Source organism: Furipterus horrens, unplaced genomic scaffold, assembly GCF_987537825.1.
Source record: "Furipterus horrens unplaced genomic scaffold, mFurHor1.1.pri manual_scaffold_4, whole genome shotgun sequence".
Classification (NCBI taxonomy): Eukaryota; Metazoa; Chordata; class Mammalia; order Chiroptera; family Furipteridae; genus Furipterus; species Furipterus horrens.
Genome location: NW_028327174.1, coordinates 22,245,184 through 22,271,572, shown reverse-complemented (window position 1 = coordinate 22,271,572; position 26,389 = coordinate 22,245,184). Strand labels below are relative to the sequence as shown.

Here is a 26,389-nt window from a genome sequence, read left to right as displayed (position 1 = left end):
TGGCCCAATTTTAAAATGGATGAAGGATATAAATAGACATTTTTCTGAAGACATACGCCCATGGAAAGATGCAGATAAATAAGCATTAGTAAGGGTGTGGAGAAACTGGAACCCTCATTCATTGCTGGTGGGAACATAAAATGGTGCAGCCACAGTGGAAACAGTTTGGCAGTTTCTCAAAATTAAACAGTTTATAGCATGACCCAGCAAGTCCACTCCTGGTCACATAGTATATTTAAACGAATGTAAAGCATATGCTCACCACAAAAACTTGTACATAGATGTTTCTAGCATTATTATATTAACTAAAAAGTGGGAACAACCCAATTGTACCCCAACTGGTGAATGAATAAACAAAATGTTATATTCATACAATGGAATATTATTCAGCCATAAAAAGGAATGAAGTGCTGATACGTAGTACAACGTGAATGAACTCTGAAAACATTATGCTAAGTGAAAGAAGCCAGACACAAATGGCCACATAGTGTGTGATTCCATTAATATGAAGTGCCCAGAATAAGTAAACCCAGAAAGTAGATTGATGGTTGAGAGGGGATGAGAGGAGGGTTGAATTGGGAGTGAACTGCTAAGAGGTATGGGGTTTCCTATCAGGGTAATGGAAATGCTTTGGTATTAGATAGTGTGGACAGTTGCACAGCACTGTGAATATATGAAAATCTATAGAATTGTACACTTGAAAAAAAGAAGAAAGGGGAACTATGTATGATCACAGAGGTAGAGAGGAAGAGAGAACCCAACAGACAATAAGAGGATGTGATGCTGTTATCTTCTCTTCTCTTAGAATCTTAACTCAGTAAGAACGAGTTTATTGTTTTATTTGCTGAAATACCAGTTGAGAAAAAGAGGTCTTACCTACCTTGTTTGTATGTACAAAGATTAGATTTGGCAACTCTAAAGAAAGAAGTTATCAGGACAAGTATTTGGGAGGGTTGGAGAAAGAGCAGCCAATTAGCCACCTGGCAATGACAGGGCAACCCTAGGGCAACCCTTGGGCAACAGTAGGCCAGATCAATTCACAACAGGACCAAAGAACCAAAGAACCATTTCTCCAGTGGGAATTCTGAGAGTAACAGAATTTCCTGGCATATGCCAAGTTTTCTTATGGTGGTTGATTTTTTTTTTTTTTTTTTTTTTTTAAATAATCAGGATTTGTAGGACCTGAAGTTTATATAATCTCAGGGACCTTCTTTAAGGAGAAAAAAAATACAAAAATACCTTACAAGCTTTACAAAAATATAAGTCTGTGTGAACAAGTTGCTCTCTCCCACCTCCACCCCTCATCCCTGCTCCTGTGGCCTTAAAAGGGGTCTATGGAAATAAAGAGCCTTGAAACTGAAGCTTTAGTAGCTTCTTAGAAAATTAACTTCCAGGGAGTACTGGGTGCAACTCACAGACCTTTATTTTTGAAAGTTGCTATAGGCTTAATTTAGCTAAATCGGATTGAGGGGAGCAAAGGCGCCAAAATTTCCCACCCCTTGAGCCTGGGGCTTTATATTTTAAAACCAGGTAAAAGAATACTCAGATTTTAACAATGTGTTAACATTACGTTTTTCACGAACTATGCATAGAGTGCCTTTATCTTTCATAATAATGATAAAGAATACATTCTAAGGTAAGAAAATCAAAGTTTCATTAAAAAATTCAAAGTCATTTTTAATTTATAGTGATTTTAGGTAACCACAAAATTTGCACGCATATTTCAAAAAAATCACCCACTCTCACCATAATGTGTAGGCACTAAACACCTGCATACAACGTGTTAAGAAATCAGGTATAGATGGGCTTATATAAAATATTTGTCCATACATAGAATAAATATTTTAAAAGTGACCTAAAAGAAGTACATGTATGATACTTTTACAAATATTTTCTCTTTTAATATTGCAACAGCATGTGAGATGGCTGGCATTTTCCGTTTCACAGATGAAGAAATTGAGGTACAAAACATCTAAGTAATTTTCCCAAGCTACAGAACTGAATTTCTTTTTATTTTTTTAAGTTTTTTTTTTTTTTTAATTCTCACCCAAGGATGTTTATTGATTTTAGAGAGAAAGAAAGGGGTGGTGGAGGAAGAGAGAAACAGAAAAACATCAGTGTGAGCAATAAACATCGATCAGTTGCCTCAACTGGGGATTGAACCTGCAAAGTATGTGCCCTGACCAGGAAGCAAAGCTGCAACCTTTTGGTGTACAGGATGACACTCCAACCAACAGAGCTATCTGGCCAAGGCCAGAAGTGAATTTCTAAACTAGATTACTCTTGACCTGAGTCCAGGGATGTTCTACAGGCGTACCTTGGAGACACTGCAGATTCAGTTCCAGACCACTGCAATAAAGCAAGTTGTAATCTTTTTGCTGGTGGAGGATCTTGCCTTCAGTTTATTAAAAAAAAAAAAACCTGTGAAGTGCAATAAAATGAGGTCTCCTCTACTCCATCAGATAATCTAGCTAAAAGTTGCAACCATGTGGTTTACTACCTTAAAAAGAATTAAAATATGATTAAAATGCACTGAATATAGACAACAAGGGTATTATTTTATGCCTAGTAAAGGCATTTCAGTGTCTTAAAGCACCTCAAAGTCAGTCTGGACATCTCTTGTCCCTGTTCCACTAAAATGAAGACATGCCTCCTTTAGCTTTAATATTTTTTCAATCTATAAATTTTGTAGAATTTTTTTAGGGAAAAAATTTACCTAAGGTAACAAAGTAACTGTGACCATTTGAACAAACTCTAGTAATACAGAAAATACTATAATCCAGGTGTTCAAACATAAAGTTAATATTCTTGACTTCCCTTTTGCCATCTCATCAGACTTGAAATACTCCTCCAGGCTTGCCTCTGATGGATGACTAATTTTTCCCACGCTAAGAAGCTAGTGAGGCCTATGAGTGTCTGATTCCTGTGGCATGACAATAAAGGCGATTGGAAACATCAAATTAAGTCTTTTGTTGTGTCTTAACTTTTCAGCTTTTGCAGCAGGTTCTACCAGTCAATATGTGTATATATCGGTCACTAGCACTAAGCTTAAGAGAGGGCCTTGCTTATTAAGGGCATTTAACTGGAGCAAGGGATTTTTTTTTTTTTTTTTTTTTTTACTGATTGACTTGAGAGAGAGAGTAAAACATCAATTTGTTATCCCACTTATTTATGCATTTATTGTTTGATTCTTGTATGTGCCCTGACTAGGGATCAAGCCCGCAACCTTGGTGTATTGGGATGACACTAAACCAACTGAGCTACCTGGCCAGGGCAAAGAATTACTTTTGGTAGGACTGTGGGGCAGTTTAGGTTTAGGTTGTTTGGTTGGGTTAAGGACTAAAAACTAATATTTCTTAACATTCCTAACAACCCTTTCTTTGTCACAAGTAGCATTCACTAGTTTACCTTGAAAATATCCCCTCTATTCTTTTATTCTCAGGTCATTTTGATCACTTGTTTCAGTTTCCCTGAATCTTATACCACAATTGCCAAAATGTTTGAGATACTCAGCTGGAGTTAACTTTCAGAAATGAACTGCTATATTCTTACTACATAGTATGACGTTAGGGACATGGTGTCCCCAAGGATTAGATTAACAAAGGAAGTATGGGAGAGCACCTATACTTAACATTAAAATGAAGTCTTTAAATGCTTTTAGATAGAAAGATAAGCAAACATAAACATGGGTGTGCATATGTCTATACACAGGTGCTGGAGTACAGATGACTATTGAGAAATCAAAAGAATAATACAGCTGTAGTTTTAAAAGCACATAGCTAGTTATTACTAATTCACTCACAGATACTGCCAGGTGCTAAGGTATGAGGCAAGGATATCAGAGTGGAAATCAAATGATGTGGACTAATTTAAGCCGTGCTCTATTAACCTTGGGAATGCCAGTTATCCCCTTTGGGCCTTAGTTTCTTATCTTTCTAATGAAGGGTTTGGAGTCAGTGATTTCTAAGGTTTCTTCAGTTCTAAGAATCTGTATATCCAATGAATAACCATTCAGCATATGACTCAACTCTAGCTAGAGAAGATTCAGAATGTGGAAGGTATATTGGCATCTTGCCCATACTATCAACAAGGCTTAATCTGGTAAAAAGAAACAAAGGACCAGTTCTGAACAAATTCCAAAGGTGAGCTTCATCCCCACCTAAATGTCCATAATCTACAAGTGTCAGCTCCAGCTGACAGCAATCAGTAACTAAGTTCTATCTGTTAAGTGCTTAATCAGTTACTTCTCACTTAAATAGACAATGTCAAGCAAGGCCTATTGGTCTTTGTCTTCTTTTTTCTATATAGGTCTTTACCACAAGGAATTTCCAGTTTGGTGAAAGAAGAGAAAAAAATTGAGTGGCAGATCTTCAAAGTAGAAATAATCAAGTTAAATTATCATGTGAAAATATTGATAAAAATAAACTACAAATATTCCATGTTCAAAAGCAGTCCCATTTTATATTCTAGTCTGTGATTCTTGGAAAAATTTAACTGAAATTTGATAAACAAGCAGATAGATTCTGAATGTAGCCTTCTAATACTGCCCAAAGCAAAATACCCATTATCTATGGTAACATTCCATAGTCTAAAAAAATCACAACCTCCAGATGAGACTCTTTTAACTAGAAATTCCATAGTGGCTTTAATCTTATCAGTAAACAATCCCAAAGAACAGTGACAGGCACAGCCTCTTTTTGAAATTGTGTGTCCTCATGTAAGCATAAATTCTGAGTTTCAGATGAGTTTCAGTTGCTCTACTTTAAGGAGCCCATTGACCATCTAAACCAGATCTTCTCATAAGTGAAGGTGAGGTTCAGGGAAGTAACCTGGGCCACATTGCTGAAGGCTAAGAAAGAGATGGGTAGACAAGAAATAGAGGTGACGAGTTAGAGACCAAGATTCTAGGAGGCTAACTGCAAAAGGAATAAGTGAAAATGAACAGTGGCTGGAAGCAGCAGCAAAGGGACAGGGGTGGGTGGGGAGGGCTCGAGCGTAACACTGGAGGCCTGTGCAGTGTTGAAGGTTCAGGAGGTAATGTGCTAAGTGGCTGTGACATGGACTTAGAGGTGAGACCATGGGTTAGAATCCAGCTTCATCAATTACTAGCTCATCAGCACAGGTTAGAGACCTACTTTGATTTGTTTGCTTATTCATAAAGACAATATTATTTATTATTTACCTCATATAGTGGTTATGAAGATTAAGTAGGATAATGGGTGTAAAGTACTTAATTCAATGCATGACACCAAGTGTTCAATAAAGGTTAGTTTCTGGTATTGGTGATAATAATAGTTACTGTTATTACTGAGAAGAAAAGAATAAAGAAGTTAGCAAGAAAGAGCATAACAGAAGTTCCCAAATATGAGTGGTATGGGTAGAATTCAGAGGGCTGGGACCAAAGGGAAGGAGGAGGTGTTTCAAAATAAGGGAGGGGACATCTTCCTTTGAATCTGGAGAAAGGATAAAAATATGGATTTTAAGCAGAGCTTCTTAAGTTTCCTCATAGACAATTCCCTAAAGTCCACGGTAGGAGACTAAGTAAATATATACTCTCAGGAGCTCCAAGGTATTTAGCATAAAGTGGCTATGAAGAGACAAAGTCTTAAAGTCTCGTGTTGTGTGTTTAAAATGCAGGGCAACTTTGCATTCCATTTTGTAGAATTTGTTTTAATATAATTAAGTTACTTACCAGTTAAATTACTTAAATATTTTCTTGCAACTTCCTTCACCTGACCCAGTTTGAGCTGCTCATACTTGATACATGTCAATTGATAGTGATGTTTTAAATCAAAAGTCAGAGCTCTCTGCCATGTTCCTATATAATACCAACTTCTGAAGAAAGATTGAATGTTCCATAGCTGAGGAATTGCTCACTTATGTTTTCAATAACTTTTGTAAAAAAAAAAAAGAGTATTATCTCTGGCTGATTAATTCTCTGAGGTTGGGTTGTGTGTTCCCTCAAGTCCCCCCAACCCCATCTCATTCTGCTTCTCCCACACTGCCATCCTTCCCAAGGGAGGACCCACCTCACCCATTTCACTGAGGAAATTAAGGGTCTTACTGTCAACTTCCTCATCTGCCTTCCCTATTTCTACACCAGCCTCCTTGCCTTGCCCTCCAGTCTCGGGGAGAGCCAGGTTTTCTCCCCGCTCAGGGAAATCCTTCTTCCTGTGGTGCAGATACTGTCCTTTTCCACTCCGCTGCTTCCTTCCATAAAACATGTATGGATAGAATTTCTCTGTCTTAAAGAGATTTTTCACTTCACTCAGTGGCCACACTCTCTGGCCAAACTTCTTGAACGAGTAGCCTTCATGTCCAGCCAGTTTCCTCTTTGTGCACTCACTCCCGTGCGCTGCCCTCCGTGCTCAGCAGGCTCTGCCACTGCAGGTTACTGGTGACTTCATTTTCAAGTTCAGTGTTGCTGTCCTCTCCCTCGCCCTCCTTAGCTTCTGTAACATTTGATGTTTTTAAACTCCTTTTCTAGTGAAATAGTCTTCTTCCTTTCCCACAGGTATACTATCCTGATTTACCTTCTTGTTTTTGTTTTGTTTTTTTGTTTTATCTCAGTTTCTTTTGCTTACACTTCCTTAACTACAGGCATTTTTCCAAGACTCAGCCTTGGCCTGCTCTTTTGTGGTCTGTCCCAATGCGAACTTATCTTTCTTCCTGGCTTCAACTGTCACGAGCAGCACCACCACCAGAGCCGGCTTTCTCCTTCAGCCATTGTGTCTCTGCAGTGACACCACCTTCTTTCTAACCTCTGAGACATGGAAGCTTGAGGTCAGTGGTCTTCACATTGGGGTCCATGTACCCTAGGGGTACACAAAGACTTTCCAGGGGTTACATGGGCATGAATAAGGGAATCAATTTCCAGATTTTCAACTTCTAGATATACTTCTTTCTAAAATTGATATGCTTGAAACTGTCTGCTCTGAAGGTTCTTTCCCAGTTCTCTCTCAGTCACCCTTCACCAGCCTGAAAAGGGAAAAAGGCATAGAGGGTTGCTGCAGGGTATAAAAATTCCACAAGATGCCATAAAAATAAAGCAAAGAGGAGCAACCCCTTATTTTATTCAGGCAACAAACGCATGGCAACCCTCTGCTTATCTATCCATCTTAAAAGTAGAATTCAGAAATAAGATGGTTGTCATGAGGGAGAAGTATTAACATATTTCTTTGAGTTTAAAAATGAAGTTAACCCTGGCCAAGGTGGCCCCCTTGGTTGGAACATCATCCTGTCACCGAAAAGTTGCAGGTTCAGTTCCTGGTCAGGGCACATACCCAGATTGCAGGTTTGATACCCAGTCAGAGCACGTACAAGAAGGCAATCAATCGATGTTTCTCTCTTTCCCTTCCTCTCTCAAAGCAATGAAAAAAATGTCCTCAAGTGAGGATTTAACAAACAAAAACGAAGTTAGACCTTCTTTGACTGAAAGTAAGACTGATCAAGCTGGTTGGTTTGCCATTTGGATTACATGGCAGACATTTTCAGTATGTATTTAAAGCACATCTTCAATATACTTAACAAAGGCACACATCATTTGTGGTTGTTTATACTTACAGATGTTAGGTGGCAACTTAACAATGGGAGAGGGGATTATATGGTTTTTCAGAATTCTTTCAGGAGCTATTCCAGCCAAAAAAAAAAAAAAAAAAATTGAAAACATTGCAGTGGCTTAACCATCTTTAATTCAGCCTTTTCCGTCATCCCCACATCTAGCCAATTTCAGACTCTACTTGTTTTCCCAAACCTTCTGGTTCATTTTTGTTACTATCTCACCCCTGGGGTGAAAATAGTCTTGAGATGACTATTCCATGCTCTTCCTTGCCCGTTTCTTTTACTACATTATTCCCTTCCCCTCCCTCAGAATGAAATGCTTTTTCCTTCTGTCTTCTCCGTTTATCCTAAATGCTCTGGTCATTATTGATTTCTCTCTTCTCTAACCACTCCAATGTTGGCTATTCCATGCAATTAGCACTTCTAGAACATCACTGTTTGATATTTCTTCTCTATCTAAAAAGCTCCTTAAGAGTTAAAAAGCATCTCTTACAATTTATAACAATTGCCCCTTTTACCTAATGCAGTGCTGACCACATAATGGATGCTTAATAAATATTTTACTGACTGTCTAGAATACAGAATATTCCTTTATTAATTCTTTCATCCCTTCAACAAATAGTTTTGAGACCTTTTTTGTACCAGAAACTATACCGGGCACTGAGGTACAGTAGAGGGAAAATAGACAAAATCCCTGCTTTCAAAGACTGATAAATAAATAAAATATATAGTATGTGAAAGAGGAATAAGTCCTGAGAGGAAAATACAGCAGGGAAAAAAACAGGAAGTGTGATGCATGGAGGGTGTGGAGAAAGTGTGCAGTTTTAGATAGGATGGTCACTGAGAGGGTGGCTTTTTAGTAAAGAAGGGACAGGGGTTATAAGGAGAGACTTGAGCATATCTGTGGAAAAAGCATTCCAGGAAAGAAACCTATTACGGGGAGGCTACAAGGCTGGACCTGCTTCATGTTCCAGGAAGGGAGAGCTTTGTGGCTGGAGCAGAATGGTGGAGGCAGAGTAGGAGATGAGTCAGAGAAAGGTGGGGTGGGGAAGGGTGAACAGATCTATAGGTTCTGGTCAGACTGCCTTTTGTTGAGTGAGATTGGAGGCCTTCTGAGGGTTTTGAGCAGATGAATGAGCAGATCAGACTTACATTATAATAGATTCCCTCTGGATGCTGTGTTAAGTATAGACTGAAGGGAGGCGAGCAGAAGCAGGGAGACCAGTCAGGAGGCATCTATAATAACACAGGCCAGAGATGGTGTTGACCTGGACACATGGGAAGAAGTGGTCAGATCCTGGGTTTACTTTGAAGGTACAACAGGATCTGCTTACTGATTGGGTTGAGGGTGGAAGGAAGGGAGGTCAAGAATGATGGCAAGGTTGCAGGGTTTCAGCCCAGAGTGAACAGAAGGGCAAGTTGCTGTTTGCTGAAATGGAAAAGGCTAAGGGAGGGGAAGGTTCATTGAGGGACATATGTCAGCGGTTCAGTTTGGGACTTGTTAAAGTTGAGATACGCTTTAGGAATGTACCTGCCCGAGGAGTCAAGCAGGCTATACAAGTGTGGAATTCAGGAAAGAGGTTTAGGCTAGAGATGAGAATTTGGGAGGCATCAGCAAACAGATGGTATATATCTAAAGCCATGTGACTGGATGAGATTGCTGTGAAAGCAGAGGTGAAGCAATCTCATATTTATTGAGCATCTAGTATGTACTGGGCTTAATATACATATCCTAAGCTATATATTTTTAAGATTTTATTTATTTATTAGAGAGAGGGGAAGGGAGGGAGAAAGAGAGGGAGAGAAACATCAGTGTGTGGTTGTCTCTTACGTGCCCACAACTGGGGACTTGACCCTCAACCCAGGCATGTGCCCCGACCGGAGATCAAACCAGCGACCCTTTGGTTCACAGGCCAGCGCTCAATCCACTGAGCCACACCAGCCAGGGCTAGATTTTTATTTTACTGATGAAACTGAGGCCCCAAAACATCAACTAATCAACCAACCTGAGGTGACAACTAGTTAACAGAACCAGGTATTCAAATTGAGATCTGTCTTAACACCAAAGTCATGTTCTTTTAACCATCCAGTGCCTTAATAGTACATTGCATTTTAGAAAAAGTGCTCTTGGCAAACCATAATCAGTACCCTTATTTTTAAAAACATGATCTCTTCATCTGAAAAGCAGATGAAAGGGAAATCCATCAGTCATTTGATTGTCACAGAACGAAGATTAGATTCAGAAGCTTCGATATCCACTTGCCCCAGAATTTCTCAGATAAGGCCTGCTTCATCTCCCTCTAATTTAAGGTAAATGTATGTTTGTATAATTTTGTGAAACTTAGAATATTTTAGACACTGTGATAATTACTTTATGTGCATTATCTCCTTTAGTCCTTATAATAATTCACTGAGGCAGGTACTAGTAATATCCCCATTTCACAGGTGAGGAAACTGACACTCATGATCAAACAGCTATTATGTGTCAATTACTATTAGTCAATCCATCACAAAAGGTATACAGGAAATCATGATATGGGAGATCCAAAGACATAGGAGGCCTACAGGAAAGATTGTAAATGTAAAAATTTTAATACAAAACAAAAAAGTACAGAATGACATATTATAGTATATAATAATTTGCCAAATGAGAATCTTAGTCCTAAATGCCATTCATTTAAGGCATAATACACAGGATTATGAGTTCATTGTGGTCAGAGGTAGCCTTGAATTGGGTTTTGAAGAATGGGTAGGATTTCACTTAGTTGAGGTGTGGAGGTACTCCACACAAAAGTAATTGGTGTGAGTTAAAGTATAGGGATAAAAGATACAAGACATGTTTAGGCAAAAACAAGACCAGTTTTAGCTTAAACGGAGAAGCGGAAGCTTTAACTAGAAATGTAGTTTTGCCCCAGTCGCTGAGCCACTGCCAAAGACTCAGCAACCTTTCCCTTGAGCCCCCCTTGTTTCCCAACTCTCCATGCCCCCTGCGCACCTTCTCCCACCACAGCCTTCTGCAGGCCGTTTCCACTGAGAAAAAGGGATCGGATCGTATGTCCGCTATCCAGAACCTCCACTCTTTCGACCCCTTTGCTGATGCAAGTAAGGGTGATGATCTGCTTCCTGCTGGCACTGAGGATTATATCCATATAAGAATTCAACAGAGAAATGGCAGGAAGACCCTTGTCCAAGGGATCGCTGATGATTATGATAAAAAGAAACTAGTGAAGGAGTTTAAGAAATTTGCCTGCAATGATACTGTAATTGAGCATCCAGAATATGGAGAAGTAATTCAGCTACAGGTGACCAGCACAAGAGCATATGCCAGTTTCTCGTAGAGATTGGACTGGCTAAGGACGACCAGCTGAAGGTTCATGGGTTTTAAGTGCTTTTGGCTCACTGAAGCTTAAGTGAGGATTTTCTTACAATGAGTAGAATTTCCCTTCTGTCCCTTGTCACAAGTTTAAAAATCTCACAGCTTGTATAATGTAAGCATTTGGGGTCTGCTTTTAACTTGGACTAGTGTTAACTCATTCATGCAATAAACTGAAAAGAGCCATAAAAAAAAAAAAAAAAAGAAAAGGAAATAAAGAACTGTAGTTTAGAAGATAGACCTTGAATCTTAGGTTTAGGAATTGGTACTCTGTTGAGCAGTCAGTTGGGAGTCATTGATGGTTTCTGAACAGTCAGGTGGGAGTCATTAATGGATTCCGAGCAGTTGAGAGAAAAGTACTCTGGTGTAGGATTACTGGGAGTATGAGGCAATTGCAAGAATTTAAAGGTGGGTGCTTAAGGGCCTTAAATGCAAATATAGCACAAGAAATAAACAGGGTGAGACACTGCAAAGGCGGAATCAACAGGATTTTATGATGAGATACAGAGAACCAAGGAAATGGAAGAAGCAAGACAACTTCAAACTTTTAAATGAGATTGACTTACCTGGAGAATGCTAATACCACTTAATAAACAAAAGCAGAAGCCAAGATAAGGCTGATTTAGGGAGAAAGTCAGGTTTTATAGAGCATAAGCTTGTATATAAGATTGTATGAGATAGTAAACTAAAAATGTCCATCCAGGAAGTAGGAAATGTGGAATTGAAACTTGAGAAGTTAGGATTAAAGATGTGTATTTGTTTTTGGCATAAAGATCGTATTAAGTTACATAACAGTAGATGTAGTTTCCAAAGCAGCAGCATAGTAAGAATAATCAAGGCCAAGACTGAATCCTGGAGGTCAGGAGCCAGAAAAAAGGCCTTCATTGAAAGAGACAACAAATTGTAGCCGGCCACCATTTGCCAGTGAGAATAAACATTTAGGAACTTCCACAGCAATTTGACAGTGTCATATCATCCAAGCCCATGACTTTGTATTTTACAAAAGGCAGTGGTCCACCCTGACCAGGTAGCTCCGTTGGTGCGTCATCCTTATGCGCCAGGGTTGTGGGTTCGATCCCCAGTCAGGGTACATGCCGGAGTCAACCAATAAATGCATAAATGAGTGGAACAACAAAATCAGTGTTTCTTTCTCTCCCCCTCTCTTTCTTTCTTTCTCTAAAATCAATAAATATATTAAAAATAAATTTAACAAATAAGATAAAGTACTGGTCCATAACAGATGGGAAATTTCTTAAACTGTCTATACCACTGACTGAGAAGTGCTGTGTTAAGAGGATAAAAGCATAATCAAGGAGTGGTATACGATGGGGGACCCGCAAACAATGGAATTAATCTTCTGAAAGGTGAGCCCCTTGTAGTACAAGCATCTCCCGCTAGGTGAGTGTTTTAGGAACCCATCTGTATCTGTGTACCAACTGGCATTGTAAGAAGCTACATTAAGCCTCAGTGAATTTTTTTTTTTTGAAGACTTTAAATGCATTTGCTTATTTCATGATGGTTGATTTACAAGTGCACCTGCTGAGTATTCACAGTCTTCAACCAAAAAACAGCATGACCCCCATGCCCTACCCTATCTATTCACCAATCTCACATCGAGCAACATTTTGTTGTTTCTCTGGATGAAAAAAAGTACTCAAAGGGAAACTTTTTGCTGATGTGTAAGAAGTGAAACAAAAAAACAGCACAAGTACTAAAAGGCATCAAAATCGATGAGTTCAAAAACTGTTTTGAGCAGTGAAAAAAGTCTCAATAGGTGTATTGCATCAAATGGAGAATACTTTGAATGTGACTGAAATTTAAACATGTAAGAATAAATACACAATTTTTTATAAATAAATTCCAGTTTTTTGGGGCCCCCCCTCCCCATATACCGACAAGAACTCAAGATATGTATGTTCACACAAAACGTGTACTGTACACAAATTTTAATAGCAGCCTTATTCATAATACCCCAAAAGTAGAAACCACACAAGTGTCCATCAACTGATGATGTGGTATGTCCTCTTTGGAATATTATTCAGCCATTAAAAAGAATGAAGAACTGATAAACCTTGAAAAGATTATGCTAACTAAAGACCCAGACACAAAAGGCCCACATATTGTATGACTCCACGTATTTAAAATAACTGACAGTATTTGTAGTCAATGATAAAACTCAAGATTTTAAGTGAAAATTAGAATTTTGGAAAACTTGTATCCACTACCATCAGCTTGACAACTTCCCAATACATAAAGACTTTTCTGCTGAAAATCAATGGTTATATTTAAAAGATGTGATTTTTTTTTTTTTTTTTTTGATACTGTAGTCTAATGACGTATTGTCAGTAATTTGGAAGATCTGCCTAAAAAACACCAATATTTTCCATATGACCAGTGTATAATGTTACAAAAATCATGCCTGGGTAAAAGACCCATTCAAAGCACATGAGAGACCACTGGATTTTAACATAACAGAGTATGAAAAGTGTATTGATATGGTTGCTGCAGTTCCACCTTGCAACTAACCTTTAAGAAACTACTTACCTGTCGAGTTTAGGTATAGTATCAAAGAATAATACCCAAACTTATCTGAAAAGGCTATTGATTCACTTTCCAACTATATATCTGTGTAAAGCCAGATTTTCTTAATAACATATTACAACAGATTAAATGCAGAAGCCAGTTTAAGAATCCAGCTCTCTCTCTCTCGGCAGCCGTCCGTCTCGAGAGACGATGGTGTAGCTTCTTAAGAGTCTATCTGCACCGCCGAGAATGGCTATGCAGTCCGACTCGGGAGTGACACGGTATCTGTCTCCTCCCGTGTTGAATCGACATCTTGCGATGACGCTGGAGTGTCCTCTCCAGTGAAGCTGAAGCTACAGAGCCTGGGCAGGGTGATATGGAGGATCTGCTGTTGCCCATGCAGCAGACCCAAGAATCCAGCTATCTTCTAAATATTTAGCTAGAGCCCTGGCTGGTGTGGCTCAGTGGATTGTGCACCGGTCTGTGAACCAAAAGGTGCTGGTTCAATTCCCAGTCAGGGCACATGCCTGAGTTGCAGGCCAGGTCCCTAGTTGGGGGTGTGTGAGAGGCAGGTCCCTAGTTTGGGGTATGTGTGTCCCTAGTTGGGGGTGTAAGAAACACATTGATGTTTCTCTCCCTCTCTCTCTCATTCCCTTCCCCCTCTCTAAAAATAAATAAAGTATTTGAAAATAAATATTTAGCTAGAGAAAGGCCAGAAATTTATACAAATGTAAAACAATGTCATTCTTTGCATGTAAAACAATGTCATTCTTTGCATTGAATGGTCTTGTGTTTGTTTTGGAAAATAGTTTTCATTAAAAGTATGATATTTATATTAACATATAATAGGTTTTTTAAAATGAATTAGTAATTAAATATTTTAAATTTTCTTAATTTTTTTAATACTATAGATATTGATAGATAGTATCCATACTAACAAAGTTGTGTGAGGTCCTCAGTAATTTTTAAGCGTTAAAGTGGTCCTGAGACCACAAGGTTTAAAAACCATTACTATATGCTGTGGATGTTATGTCAACACTTTGGTGTTTGAGGTGGTTTTCTTTTCTGTAAAACTGGTACCAGACTTCCGGCCGAGATGGAGGCCTAGACCTAGACGGACACCTCAAAACTAGAGACAACCAGAAGTTCCAGAAAATCGAGCTACAATGGAAGTCCAGCAAACAAAGATATAAAGAAGAAATACTCATCCAGACAGGTAGGAGGGGCGGAGCCGGGGTGGAGAGGACACCACGTGGCAGCGGCAGCAACAGCGGCAGGCCAGTGGAAAGTGCAGTCACACGTTTTAAAAAGTCGAGAAGGTCACCTGGGGAGCACTCCCAGCATCATACCAGACCACACAGCTCACAGCTCCAGTGCTAGGGAAAATAAAGGCTCATTGCTTCTGACTGTGAAACCAGGGGGTATTGGGGCGCAGGAAGAAACTGCCGGTCTCTCAGCAGAGTCTGCTTGTTTAAAGGGCCCCCACGATTCTAAAAAGTCCACAGACCCACCCACATTGGGAACAACGGACAGGGCAACAGCTAGAGAGGCGCCAGTCCCACGCAGAAGTGGGAGAAGTACCTGGAAAAGGAGCCAGTACTGAGCAAGAAGCATTGTTTCCTCTCAGACCCCTCCTCCACGTACAGCAACACAACGTGGTGAAACGGGTCACATGGTACTGACAAATACCTAACTCTCCGCCCCTTACAATGTAACAGGTGCGACAGCTCTACCTAAGACACAGAGGTAAACAAACACAGGAGCCTGTCAAGATGAGGAGACAGAGAAGTATGGCCCAAAAGGGGGAACGGATCAAGGTTCCAGTGGGAGAACTAAATGATGAGGAGATAGCCAAGCTAACAGACACAGAGTTCAAAACACTGATGATAAGATGCTCACAGGGGTGACAGATATGCTTGAGTACAGCAAATGTATACGGGAAGAAGTGAAGGGTATGCTAAATGAAACAAAGGAAAATCCACACAAAACCAATGGTGAAGGGAAGGAAACCGGGGTTCAAATCAATGATTTGGAACATAAGGAAGAAATAAACAGTCAACCAGTACAGAATGAGGAAACAAGAATTGAAAAAAATGAGGAGAGGCTTAGGAACCTCTGGGACAACTTTAAACATGTCAATATCCGAATCATAGGGGTGCCAGAAGAAGAGAAAAAGCAAGAAATTGAAAGCTTATGTGAAAAAATAATGAAGCAAAACTTCCCAAATTTGGCAAAGGAAACAGACATACAAGTCCAGGAAGCAGAGAGAGTCCCAAACGAGATAGACCCAAAGAGGACCACACCAAGACACATCATCAATAAAATGCCAAAGGTTCAAGATAAAGAAAGAATCTTAAAAACAGCAAGAGAAAAGCAGAGTTACCTACAAAGGGGTGCCTATAAGGTTATCAGCTGATTTCTCAAAAGAAAGTTTGCAGGCAAGAAGGGACTTGCAAGACATATTCAAAGTGATGAAAAGCAAGGATCTACAACCAAGATGACTCTATCCAGCAAAGCTATCATTTAGAATGGAAGGGCAAATAAAGTGCTTCCCAGACAAGGTAAAGCTAAAGGAGTTCATCATCACCAGACACTATTATATGAAATGTTAAAAGGATTTATTTAAGAAAAAGAGGATCAAAACTATGAACATTAAAATGACAACTCACAATTATCAACAACTGAATCTAAAAAATAAAAACAAAATTTGACTAAACCAGAAAAGGAACAGAATCATAGGTATGGGGATCATTCGGAGGGTTATCATCTGGGAAGAGGGAGGGGAAGAGATGAGGATATGGTGCAGGGATTAAGAAGCATAATCGATTGGTACAAAATAGACAGGAGGAAGTTAAGAATACAGTAATATAGGAAAGGGTAAAGCCAAAGAACTTATATGCACGACCCATGGGCATGAACTAAGGGGGGTGGGATTGCTGGAGGGAAGGCAGGTACTGGGCGGAGGGGAGCAAAGGGAAAAAATATTGGGGCTACTGTAACAACATAATCAATAAACATACTTTAAAAAATAAAAATAAATAAAAGAAACTGGTACTAATATCTGGCTAAGCCCACATATAGCAGTCCTAAATACATATTCTCCCTCATATTTCCAAAACATGCTCTATTTTCCTTTTTTTTTTTTTTTATTGATTTGAGAGAAACATTGATTTGCTGTTCCACTTATTTATGCATTCATTGGTTCTTTTATTTTTTTATTGTTGTTGTTCTACTACAGTTGTCCCATTTTCCCCCTATTGCTCTCCCCTGTCCCACCCACCCCCTCTCCCACAGTCAATCTCCAGCTTGTTGTTCATGTCCTTGGGTGATTTATACTAGTTCCTTATCATTCATTGAATCTTGCATGTGCCCTGACAGGAGATCAAACCAACAACCTCAGCATCTTGGTACAATGCTTTAACCAACTGAGCTACCCAGCCAGGGCCAAAACATGCTCTTATTTTCTTTTCAGCAGAATCTTATAAATCACTCAGTAATCAAATAATCAAATGAGGTCATATCCTATTCCTACAGAGCCCAGAAATAGCACTACAAGATGAAAACGCAAAGAAATTTATCAGACTTTAATGCAAACAGCTCATTTCTATTTTTTCAAATGCAATCTCAGAACCTCTAAGATTAATAAGTAATTTCACAATGATTATAGAAAATAAGGAGTTCCACTAGCAACTAGCTTGTGGTAGATCCTAGTCCCTGACGCCAACAGCACTCAGACCCGTGTAAAAATGTCCAATAACTGACTGGAGAACACAACTGGACACACTGTGTGCTTGAACACCTGAACCCTGAGCAGGACCAGATTCCGTGTATCCCAGCAGTCTGCTCTGAGATCACAGCATTTTAAGTGCCCTAGGTTGCTCCTGAAGTACTCCCATTCTAGTACGGCATCCTCGGGTTTAGGGGATAGGTTAGGCCATCACCCTGCATGTGCTAATAAGTTTCTGAAGACTGTCCTTTAAACAAGTAAAGCAACAAAACAATTATAGTACTGCCAAACAAGTTCTTAAAAACCTCCCTACCAGGTTTATAGAACAAACCCATTAGGTGCTATTACAGGAAACATAGCAACTCTCAGTCATTAAACTCAGAATTTTATTCTCAGGACCTGGTAAGTGCCTTGCACTAGATTTTAGTGCGGTAGTGCTTCTTAACCCTGGACTCACATAGGTCACTCAGACCTACTGAATCAGACCCTGACGGGTGGAGAGGAGGTACTTTCATTGTTTTTTGAAGATTTTTTTCAGGTGACTGTAGCCACTATATTAAGCATTGGCTCCCACAAAAAAGCAGTAAGACTTGTGGGACAACACTCTCCAAAAAAACAGCACGTCCCTAACGGGGTGACAGGCAGCCAGGCTCCAAAGCCTGCTGAGCTGAGCAACAGCCAAGAGCAAGGTTTGGTGTTTACACACTCAAAATCAGCTCTGGTTGTCACAGCAACTCACCCCAGCACAGTTCCTTCTTCCCCTTTGCGGCTTCAGTCCAGGCTTTGCTGCCCTCTCTTACGGTCTTAATGTTTTTTCTTTTTCTTTTCCTGCCAATCGCTCCATCTCATCATGTGTTTACTAGTATGCAGTAATATTTCACCTGCCTGTGTGGAACTCAACAACCTCCACTCCCCCAAAATACACCTGAAAGCAGGAAATAACATAAAGGGCCTTGAGTGGCCAGAACAGATATTACCACGCTAAGCAGTAAGTCTGTAAGAAAAGCACCCAAGACCCTTACTCTTGTCTTATGTATTTTTTAAAACAAAGTTTGGTTTCTAAGGCCTGCAGTAAATTAGAAGTAGGGAAAACAGCTTTCCTTGGCAGGCATACTGAAAGCTCAATAAGTGACTACTGATCCCTGAATAGGAAGGAAAGTAGCAGAAAAGCCATAAGAAATGGATACAAGAACTCAGAATGCAAGACAGAGTAGGCCCTATTTAGAATCAGGGATCAGGGCAGTTTTACATACCTCAAAAGTTGAAGGTCATTATGACTTCACTCTAGAATTATCACCCAGATCACCCAGAAAATGTTATATTCAATTTAAGGAGGCAGAGTGGTGTGTGTTGCATTTTTTAATTTCAAGCATTACAGATGATTCAGGGTTTTGGTGATTCAAATTGGTTAAGGGTTTTGGTGCTTAAAGAGGTTAACTTTTAGCTATCTAGAGTTTATGAGTACTCTAGATAATTAATTTCTCTTCATTTATACCCCAATTCCTAAAACATGAAAAATAAAAAGCGAAAGATTTAAGGCAGTCAGATCTTATTCTATATATTTTCTAGTACCTGGTTCCGGTTCTTAGCAATACTTGCTGATAACATGGTGTTCTGTCCCTGCCAAATTTGATATGTGATATGTATGAGACTTGATCCTATTTCTTTGCTCATTCATCTGACTGTAAAAGAGTCATAGCTGTCTCCCTCTCCCTGGAGCAAGTAATCCTATATCACTTCACCTTAGCTAGCTAGAAAATAAACCATTACATGCCACCTTGTCCCTCACTATGTGATCTATAAACAGAATACCTGGCATATAGTAACCATTTAACAAATATTTGTTGAGCCCTGAATGGTGTGGCTCAGTGGATTGAGCATTGGCCTGCAAACCGAAAGGTAGCTGGTTCGATTTCCAGTCACGGGACATGCCTGGGTTGTGGGCCAGGTCCCTGGTTGAGGACATGTGAGAGGCAAACGATCAATGTTTCTTTTGAACATCAATGTTCCTCTTCCTCTCTTTCTCCCTCCAATCCCCTCTCTCTAAAAATAAATAAATATTTTCAAAAATATTGGTTGAATGCATAAACCAGTAATCCACAGGATATCTATAAAATTAGCCACTTGCATGAAGCTATAAATTTGATGAAGATTCTAGCCCATTATGAGAATAGCAGTCAAAACACCAGCAAATCTTGGCACCAGGAAAATCAAATGGTGAATACGCTGTAATTTGAAAAACTGGGTTACATAAATACACAGGCTGGGATCATAAGTTTAAAAAAAGAAGTATAGGAAAAAAGACTATGACATAAGCCCATTACACAGCAGGATTATCCATTTACTTAATAAATAATTGAGCACTTTGGGCATGACACCCTTCAAAGCATTGCAGAGCTAACCAAATTAACAGCTACATTGCCAGGAATAAACGCAACTTATAATTTAAAAGCAAGAAGTGTAGCAACTATGAACCATGAGCATCTCAAGAGCAGAATCATGGCTTAGAAGACATTTTTCCATTATACTTAATGGAGTTACAACTCAGTGAATGCCCAGACCTCAGTATGAAGAGCACCCATACGTATCCTGTAATTGCTATGCAACTGTACACACAGTCAGCAATCCCTGTTTGTAGCTTTATGTTCATTTCTATTTACCTATTAATCATCTGACCGATAATACTATACTAGCAGAAAAGGATAAAATTATATTAGATTATAAAACTGTAAAATAGCGTTTCTGGGCACAGTTGGGTACCCTCAACTCTTTGTATCATTGAAGAAGAACACAATAGAAAATTCCTAGTGATATTTAATTAGGCTATAAGAGAACTATAAGAGAAACCTAGCCTTAGGACCCAGTTTTGTATTGCCTCCATATAAAACTACTGTCTTCAATTTTAAATGTTTTTACAGAGACTTTTGATTCTTGGGATATTGTTATCATCTTCTCTGTTGACATCCATATAATGTATTTTTTTTCCTCTCTGGGCTGAGTTTCATGCCAAATAAACTTCCAAAACAAATAACCCTCTTCTGATCTCCCCTCAGGTTACCCCTTGGCTTTGTTTTATCGGCATTATCTTTTCTACAAGGAGAGCTACCTCATCCATCTCTTCCACACCTTTACGGGCCTCTCAATTGCTTATTTCAACTTTGGTGAGTCAACTGAGTTAGCAGTGGCACTGTGATTAGAAGGAACCTAGGAAGGAACAGACTTGAACAAAACTTCTGGAATTTGATGGATAGGGAAGTTACAGTGCTCTGCTTGCAAAGAGAAGGTTTGTATGGACAGGAACACAGCTTAAATTTGTTTCTGTACAATCATCTCTCAGATAAAACATTTTGAGAGTGGTTACCCTTCCCAGACCCCATTAACAGAGAAGCATCAGTTTCTGTTTGCTGTGGCTATAACTGGGTGATAGATCCAAGCAGTCTCCTCAGGAGCAGCCCTGAGCTCAAACATTCAGAAATACAGTAACTGCCTTACAGTCCCTTTTATTTATACAATTTGCTTCCCTTCCTCCAGAACATGAGGCTTTTTGACAAAAATATCCTATACCAAAATAGTTTTTTCTTTATGTATTCTCTTTGTGTTTAGAAGTCTCAGGATAGGTAAGAATGCAAAAAAAAAGGCTAAAATGTGCTCTCTTCTGCACCCAGGAAACCAGCTCTACCACTCCCTGCTATGTGTCATCGTTCAGTTCCTCATCCTGCGACTAATGGGCCGCACCATCACTGCCGTGCTCACTACCTTTTGTTTGCAGATGGTAAACATCTTTCCCTTGGCACCTCAGGTCACACTGACAGCAGTTCAGGGTTGGGGACAGGTCAAGGACTGTGGTGTAGAAAGAGCAGTGAATTAGGAGATCCAATTTCTAATCCTTCCTCCCAGTAACACTTAGCAGTATGACTTTATTCAGGTCACTTTACACGGGCCCCAGGTGTTCATCTGCAGGTGGCAATGACAATACTTTACCTGCCTCAAGGAAGAGGTGCCAGCTCGTCCTTTGCATAGGACAGTGCATTGGGTTCTTTGATTCTGACCAAGATTAGCCCAGCTATCCATGAGGGAAGTCACTTGAAGGCAAGGCAGAAAATCAGCTTAGAATGAGCTATAGAACCTAAGCATCTAAACTATTTAGCCCTCATTTTGCTCAGAAACCTTGAGGCAAGTCTCTTCCCTTTTACAGTTTAAGTGTCTCCATTTATAGGAACTTCTTAAGGCCTTTAATGATGAGAACAGGAGGAAGGAAAAATGAAAAAATACATTGGAAAACAAAAAGAATACACTGGATTTCAGAATAGGGAGAAAATAAATCATAGCAGTAATAGAATAAATACTTCCCTCTCCTAGGCCTACCTTCTTGCCGGATATTATTACACAGCTACTGGCAACTATGATATCAAGTGGACAATGCCTCATTGTGTTCTGACCTTGAAATTGATTGGTAAGTGTTAGGTCACTACCCTCCCCTTTACACCTAGGCTCCTCCCCATCTGACCATCAACTTACTCTGTGCTCTCCCCCAACACTCCTGCGACCCCTCAGTCCACAGGTCATATCCTCAGTGTCCTCTCCCTCTACCCACACCTTCTCTTTCTGCTCAGGTTTGGCTGTTGACTACTTTGATGGAGGGAAAGATCAGGTAAGAACAATTCCTCCAAACAGGTTATGGAACTAAACCAGAGGGAAGGAGAAAGGCTATTGTTACCAAAAGACTGAACCCAAATGCCAAGGGCAGAGCCCCTCCCTCATCCCCAGCCTGTGTGACCTCCGTTTCAGATAGCAGTGAGCAAGGATCAACAAACCTAATTTGCCCAGATCCAGCTCTTGCACAAAGTCCAGAGATCAATGCCAGCAAGGCATTTGGAAAAGCAGCAGCAGCCAACTGTTGCTACACACACGTGTTCCCACAAGAAGCAACTGCTTTTCTCCATGGGACCCCTCAGAGGTGGCTACTTGAAGAACCAGTTCAGTGGGCCAAAGGGTGCAGAACACACAAACTGGCTCTTGCGTGGAGATTCAAGGCTATCCTAAACCATTCATTCTCTTCTCGGCATAGAATTCCTTGACCTCAGAGCAACAGAAATATGCTATACGGGATGTCCCTTCCCTGCTGGAAGTTGCTGGTTTCTCCTACTTCTATGGGGCCTTCTTGGTAGGGCCCCAGTTCTCAATGAACCACTACATGAAGCTGGTGCATAGGGAGCTGACTGATGCACCAGGGACGATACCAAACAGGTAAATGCCCCTCTTGGTTAAGGCCTCTGTGTAGGTGTCCCACCCACTCTAACGCCACTTCTGAAGTGACTTCCCTGAACACCAACCCTGGCTGCATTCTCCAGCATGGCCCTGGCTCCTCAGCCCAATGCCACACAGGCCCTGGACTGTCATAACAGGCACTCTGTACCTGCTCACTGCACACAGTGGGCCCATTTCAGCTTAGGTCACATCCAGGCATCCATTCTGACCCTATAATACCAAAAATAATTCACTTTTATGCCACAGGATTTTGCCTGAACCAGTCATGTCCCTGCCTTTTAAGACCCATTTTCTTGGTATAAAAACATATATATTTTAAATACATATAAAAATATATCACAGCAGAAAATGTAAGTTACCAGAGAATCCCTTCACTGAGAATGTGTCCAGCCTGTTTGAGCATCAACTCAACCAGGTCAGGAAGGAGTAGACTCACGATTGGTCATCATCTATGTGTTGCGTTTTCAGTCCCGCTCCAGAGAACACTGGCGAGACCTTGCGATCAGCAGTATTCCTGTCAGTAGTATTCCTGAGGGGAGCACCAGGCTCAGACACACAGCTCCCTGCCCTATGGCCCTCCCTTCCCTGTGACTCGCAAGGGTTTCCATTCACCGTTCTCATATCCAACCACCTAGAGAAGTCTTCCCCTGAGACTCAGTATAGATTTGGGCAGTGGAGCTACTCATCCCACCCCAGGTGGAGAGCTCCCCTCCATGATCTAAGGTCAGAGGGTGAAAGGAGCGGCCTCACACATTGTGACCCCACTTGTTCCTTTCCAGCACTGTACCTGCTCTCAAGCGCCTCAGTCTGGGCCTTGTCTACCTGGTGGGCTACGTTCTGCTCAGCCCCCACATCACAGAAAACTATCTCCTCACCGAAGACTATGAAGTGAGTTGGCTCCTAAAGCAAGAGCAGTGTGACTGCATCCAAGGTAGAAAATGGACAGGCAAGGATCCCTGTAGGTAGCCAAGAAGTGGGTAGTAACACCGCCGACAAATCCATGTTGGTTTTGCTCTAGATCTGTGAGAGTTGGTGTCAATGCCAGCCGGGCCTGGACACGTTCATCAGCCAGCACTGAACGACCTTCGCGGGCACAGGGCTGTGCCAGGTGCACTTCTGCACCCCTTACCTTCCCCAGGAGCAGCCGTTAATTTGCTGTATTACAGCCCAGCATAGCAGCTTCTGGTCCTCTCCAGTCTGTTTCTTCTTGATAGATTGGGGGCTTCTAAGGAATTCAGAATCCAAGGGAAGGGCAAGTGCTGGCTTTTGCCCCCCCCCTCACCTGAAAGGCTTGCAACAGTTCCATACCTACTCTAGGTAGGTCGTCTCCTTAAATGGAGCATGAATACATGAAAGTCCCTCAGTACTTAGTGCCCCACGTGCTCAGTACGTCAAAAGGAGAGTTAAGGACAATGGTGTCCTGGGACTCTCCGAGGGAAACGAGGTGAATGGACGTTCACTGGCCTCTTTGCTCATCCTCTCAGCCTGTTATAGGGCAGTTAGGCAGACTGTCAGGCAGACATGAAGCAGTGAGCCACAGGTGTGGAAAGGAAGAACATGAGGGAAATTCACCTGCGTAATGCACATTTGTTCTTCTCTCAAGAACCACCTTTTCTGGTTCCGCTGCATGTACATGCTGATCTGGGGCAAGTTTGTGCTGTACAAATACGTCACCTGTTGGCTGGTCACAGTAAGTAGAAAAGATGAAATGGTATAGACAGGCTGTGGGAAGAGAGTGGCAAGAACCCTGAGTCAATCCTTCCCTCAGGAAGGAGTGTGCATTTTGACGGGGCTGGGCTTCAATGACTTTGATGAAAGTGGAAAAGCAAAGTGGGATGCCTGCGCTAACATGAAGGTGTGGCTCTTTGAAACAACCCCCCGCTTCACCGGCACCATTGCCTCTTTCAACATCAACACCAATGCCTGGGTGGCCCGGTAAGCAGCAGGGAGGGGAGGTCTGGCCCTGAGTTTATGCTTTCCACCACTTTTCCAGGTATGAGGGCAGAAGTGTATTATCACTTCTATCTTCTCACTTCGAACAGAACTTCCAATCATTCTCACATACACCCCTACACACTTACTTGTGTCCCTATTCCTATCTGACCCCCCAAAACCATTCCCGTCATTATTTGAAAAACAAAAGCAAGATATAAAAGTGCCTTGAGTCCTGGGCTTTAACCCTAATCCAGCCACTAGTTTTATGTTTTCCACTGCCCTGTTTATAAACATCTTTGTTTATTTATCCCACCACTAGAGTGTAAGCAGCACAAGTAGAAAACTGGTCTGCCCTGTTCACTGCAATTCAACATCAGACACTTAGTAGGTACCAGTCATCTAAGTGGCTTGCCCAAGTTCACCCAGCTAAGCCTTAGGTCTATTTCCTGTCTAAACTGAGACGTCATTGCCTTTCATCTCTAAAGCTAATCAGACAGCATGGCCCCTCTGACCCCAAGTGGGAGCCAGCCACCACCATTGCACTGCTCAGGGCACCGAGAACCCAGAGGCAGGATGGTGGGAGTGCAGCTCATCCTTACCCTTTTCTCTAGTTACTTCTTCAAACGACTCAAGTTCCTTGGAAATAAAGAACTATCCCAGGGTCTCTCACTGCTATTCTTGGCCCTCTGGCATGGCCTACACTCAGGATACCTGGTCTGCTTCCAGATGGAATTCCTCATTGTTATCGTGGAAAGACAGGTAGGCCTTAAGGGTGGTGGGTGAAGGGGATTATGAGAAGAGGCAAGACTCTGATTACCTCTTCCCTTCCTCCCCAGGCTGCCAGCCTAATTCGAGACAGCCCAACCCTGAGCAACCTGGCTTCCATTACTGTCCTACAACCCTTCTACTATTTGGTGCAACAGACCATCCACTGGCTCTTCATGGGTTACTCAATGACTGCCTTCTGCCTCTTCACATGGGACAAATGGCTAAAGGTAATTGAGGGCCCACCTGCAAGGATGGGAGGGGACCACTGAAACCTCAGATGGTAAGGGATGTATAGCATGCCCTTGGGCTACCTCGATGGTCTGTATCTCTCCACAGGTGTATAAATCTGTCTATTTCCTTGGCCATGTCGTCTTCCTGAGCCTACTATTCATATTGCCTTATCTTCACAAAGCAATGGTGCCAAGGAAAGAGAAGTTAAAGAAAATGAAATAATCTATTAATCTATTTCCCTGGTAAGTTAACATCCCTACAGCTAAACTGAAACTGCCAGCTTACAGAACCAAGCAATAGGTAGGCGGGGGTGGGGATAGTGTTGGAATTTGGGGTGACTCTCAAGGTAGCCTGGCTACAGTATGGGGCACTAACTTAACATGCCAGGAAGAAGCTAGAAGGGCTGCAGACCAGGGACTAGGAGTAACTCTGACCAGCCTTCCAATCAAATTTCTTCTGCAGGTGGCCTAGAGCAAGACTGGTGCAGAATCAACTTGTCTCCCTTTCTACACTCCTTCGCCCCAGAGCAGAGAACACAGACGCCAGGGAGTAGGAACACATGACACTCCCAGCTGTGTCTCTGCTGACAGCCAAGTCTTCATTTGGGCCAAAGGGGAAACTCTTGTGGGAGGAGTAGAGGGGCCCATGTCCCCCCTCTGGGCTCCCCCATGCACGTTGCCTTATCTCTTCCCCCTCTAGCCAGGAATCTGTTGTGTTTCTCTTCTGCCAATTTACTATGATTGTATATGTGCCACCACCACCACTCCCCCCATGGGGGGGTGGGGAGGGGCACAAGGCCCTGCCTGCTCCACTTTTTCTACCTTGGAACTGTACCAGATAAAATCACTTCTTTGTTCAATTTTTCATTGCTAGCATTCCTGGCTTTCTTCCAGACACAGATCTCCGTGCTCGCCATGGCTCTAGTGAACAGTAAGCAAGGCTGTCTCCTTCATAGCACAGTAATTGCAGGAGTTTGGAGCTAAAGCCCAGAACCAAACTGCACA

General features: G+C 41.3%; 1 protein-coding gene and 1 pseudogene across 1 annotated transcript in view; both read left to right on the top strand.

Moving 5' to 3' along the window:
• The window catches only part of LPCAT3 (lysophosphatidylcholine acyltransferase 3), a 35,975-nt gene extending 9,724 nt beyond the window's left edge, over positions 1-26,251 (top strand). The window contains exons 2-13 of the mRNA XM_090272792.1: positions 20,237-20,344; positions 20,849-20,955; positions 21,543-21,636; positions 21,797-21,834; positions 22,252-22,430; positions 23,231-23,339; positions 24,055-24,141; positions 24,220-24,386; positions 24,998-25,145; positions 25,223-25,381; positions 25,491-25,627; positions 25,848-26,251. Of these exons, the coding sequence (XP_090128918.1) occupies positions 20,237-20,344; positions 20,849-20,955; positions 21,543-21,636; positions 21,797-21,834; positions 22,252-22,430; positions 23,231-23,339; positions 24,055-24,141; positions 24,220-24,386; positions 24,998-25,145; positions 25,223-25,381; positions 25,491-25,607 (1,313 nt within the window). The 3' untranslated portion in view covers positions 25,608-25,627; positions 25,848-26,251. The remainder of the gene's footprint in view (positions 1-20,236; positions 20,345-20,848; positions 20,956-21,542; positions 21,637-21,796; positions 21,835-22,251; positions 22,431-23,230; positions 23,340-24,054; positions 24,142-24,219; positions 24,387-24,997; positions 25,146-25,222; positions 25,382-25,490; positions 25,628-25,847) is intronic.
• Positions 10,589-11,045, top strand: LOC150011296 (eukaryotic translation initiation factor 1 pseudogene; annotated as a pseudogene).
• Positions 26,252-26,389: the final 138 nt, after the last annotated feature.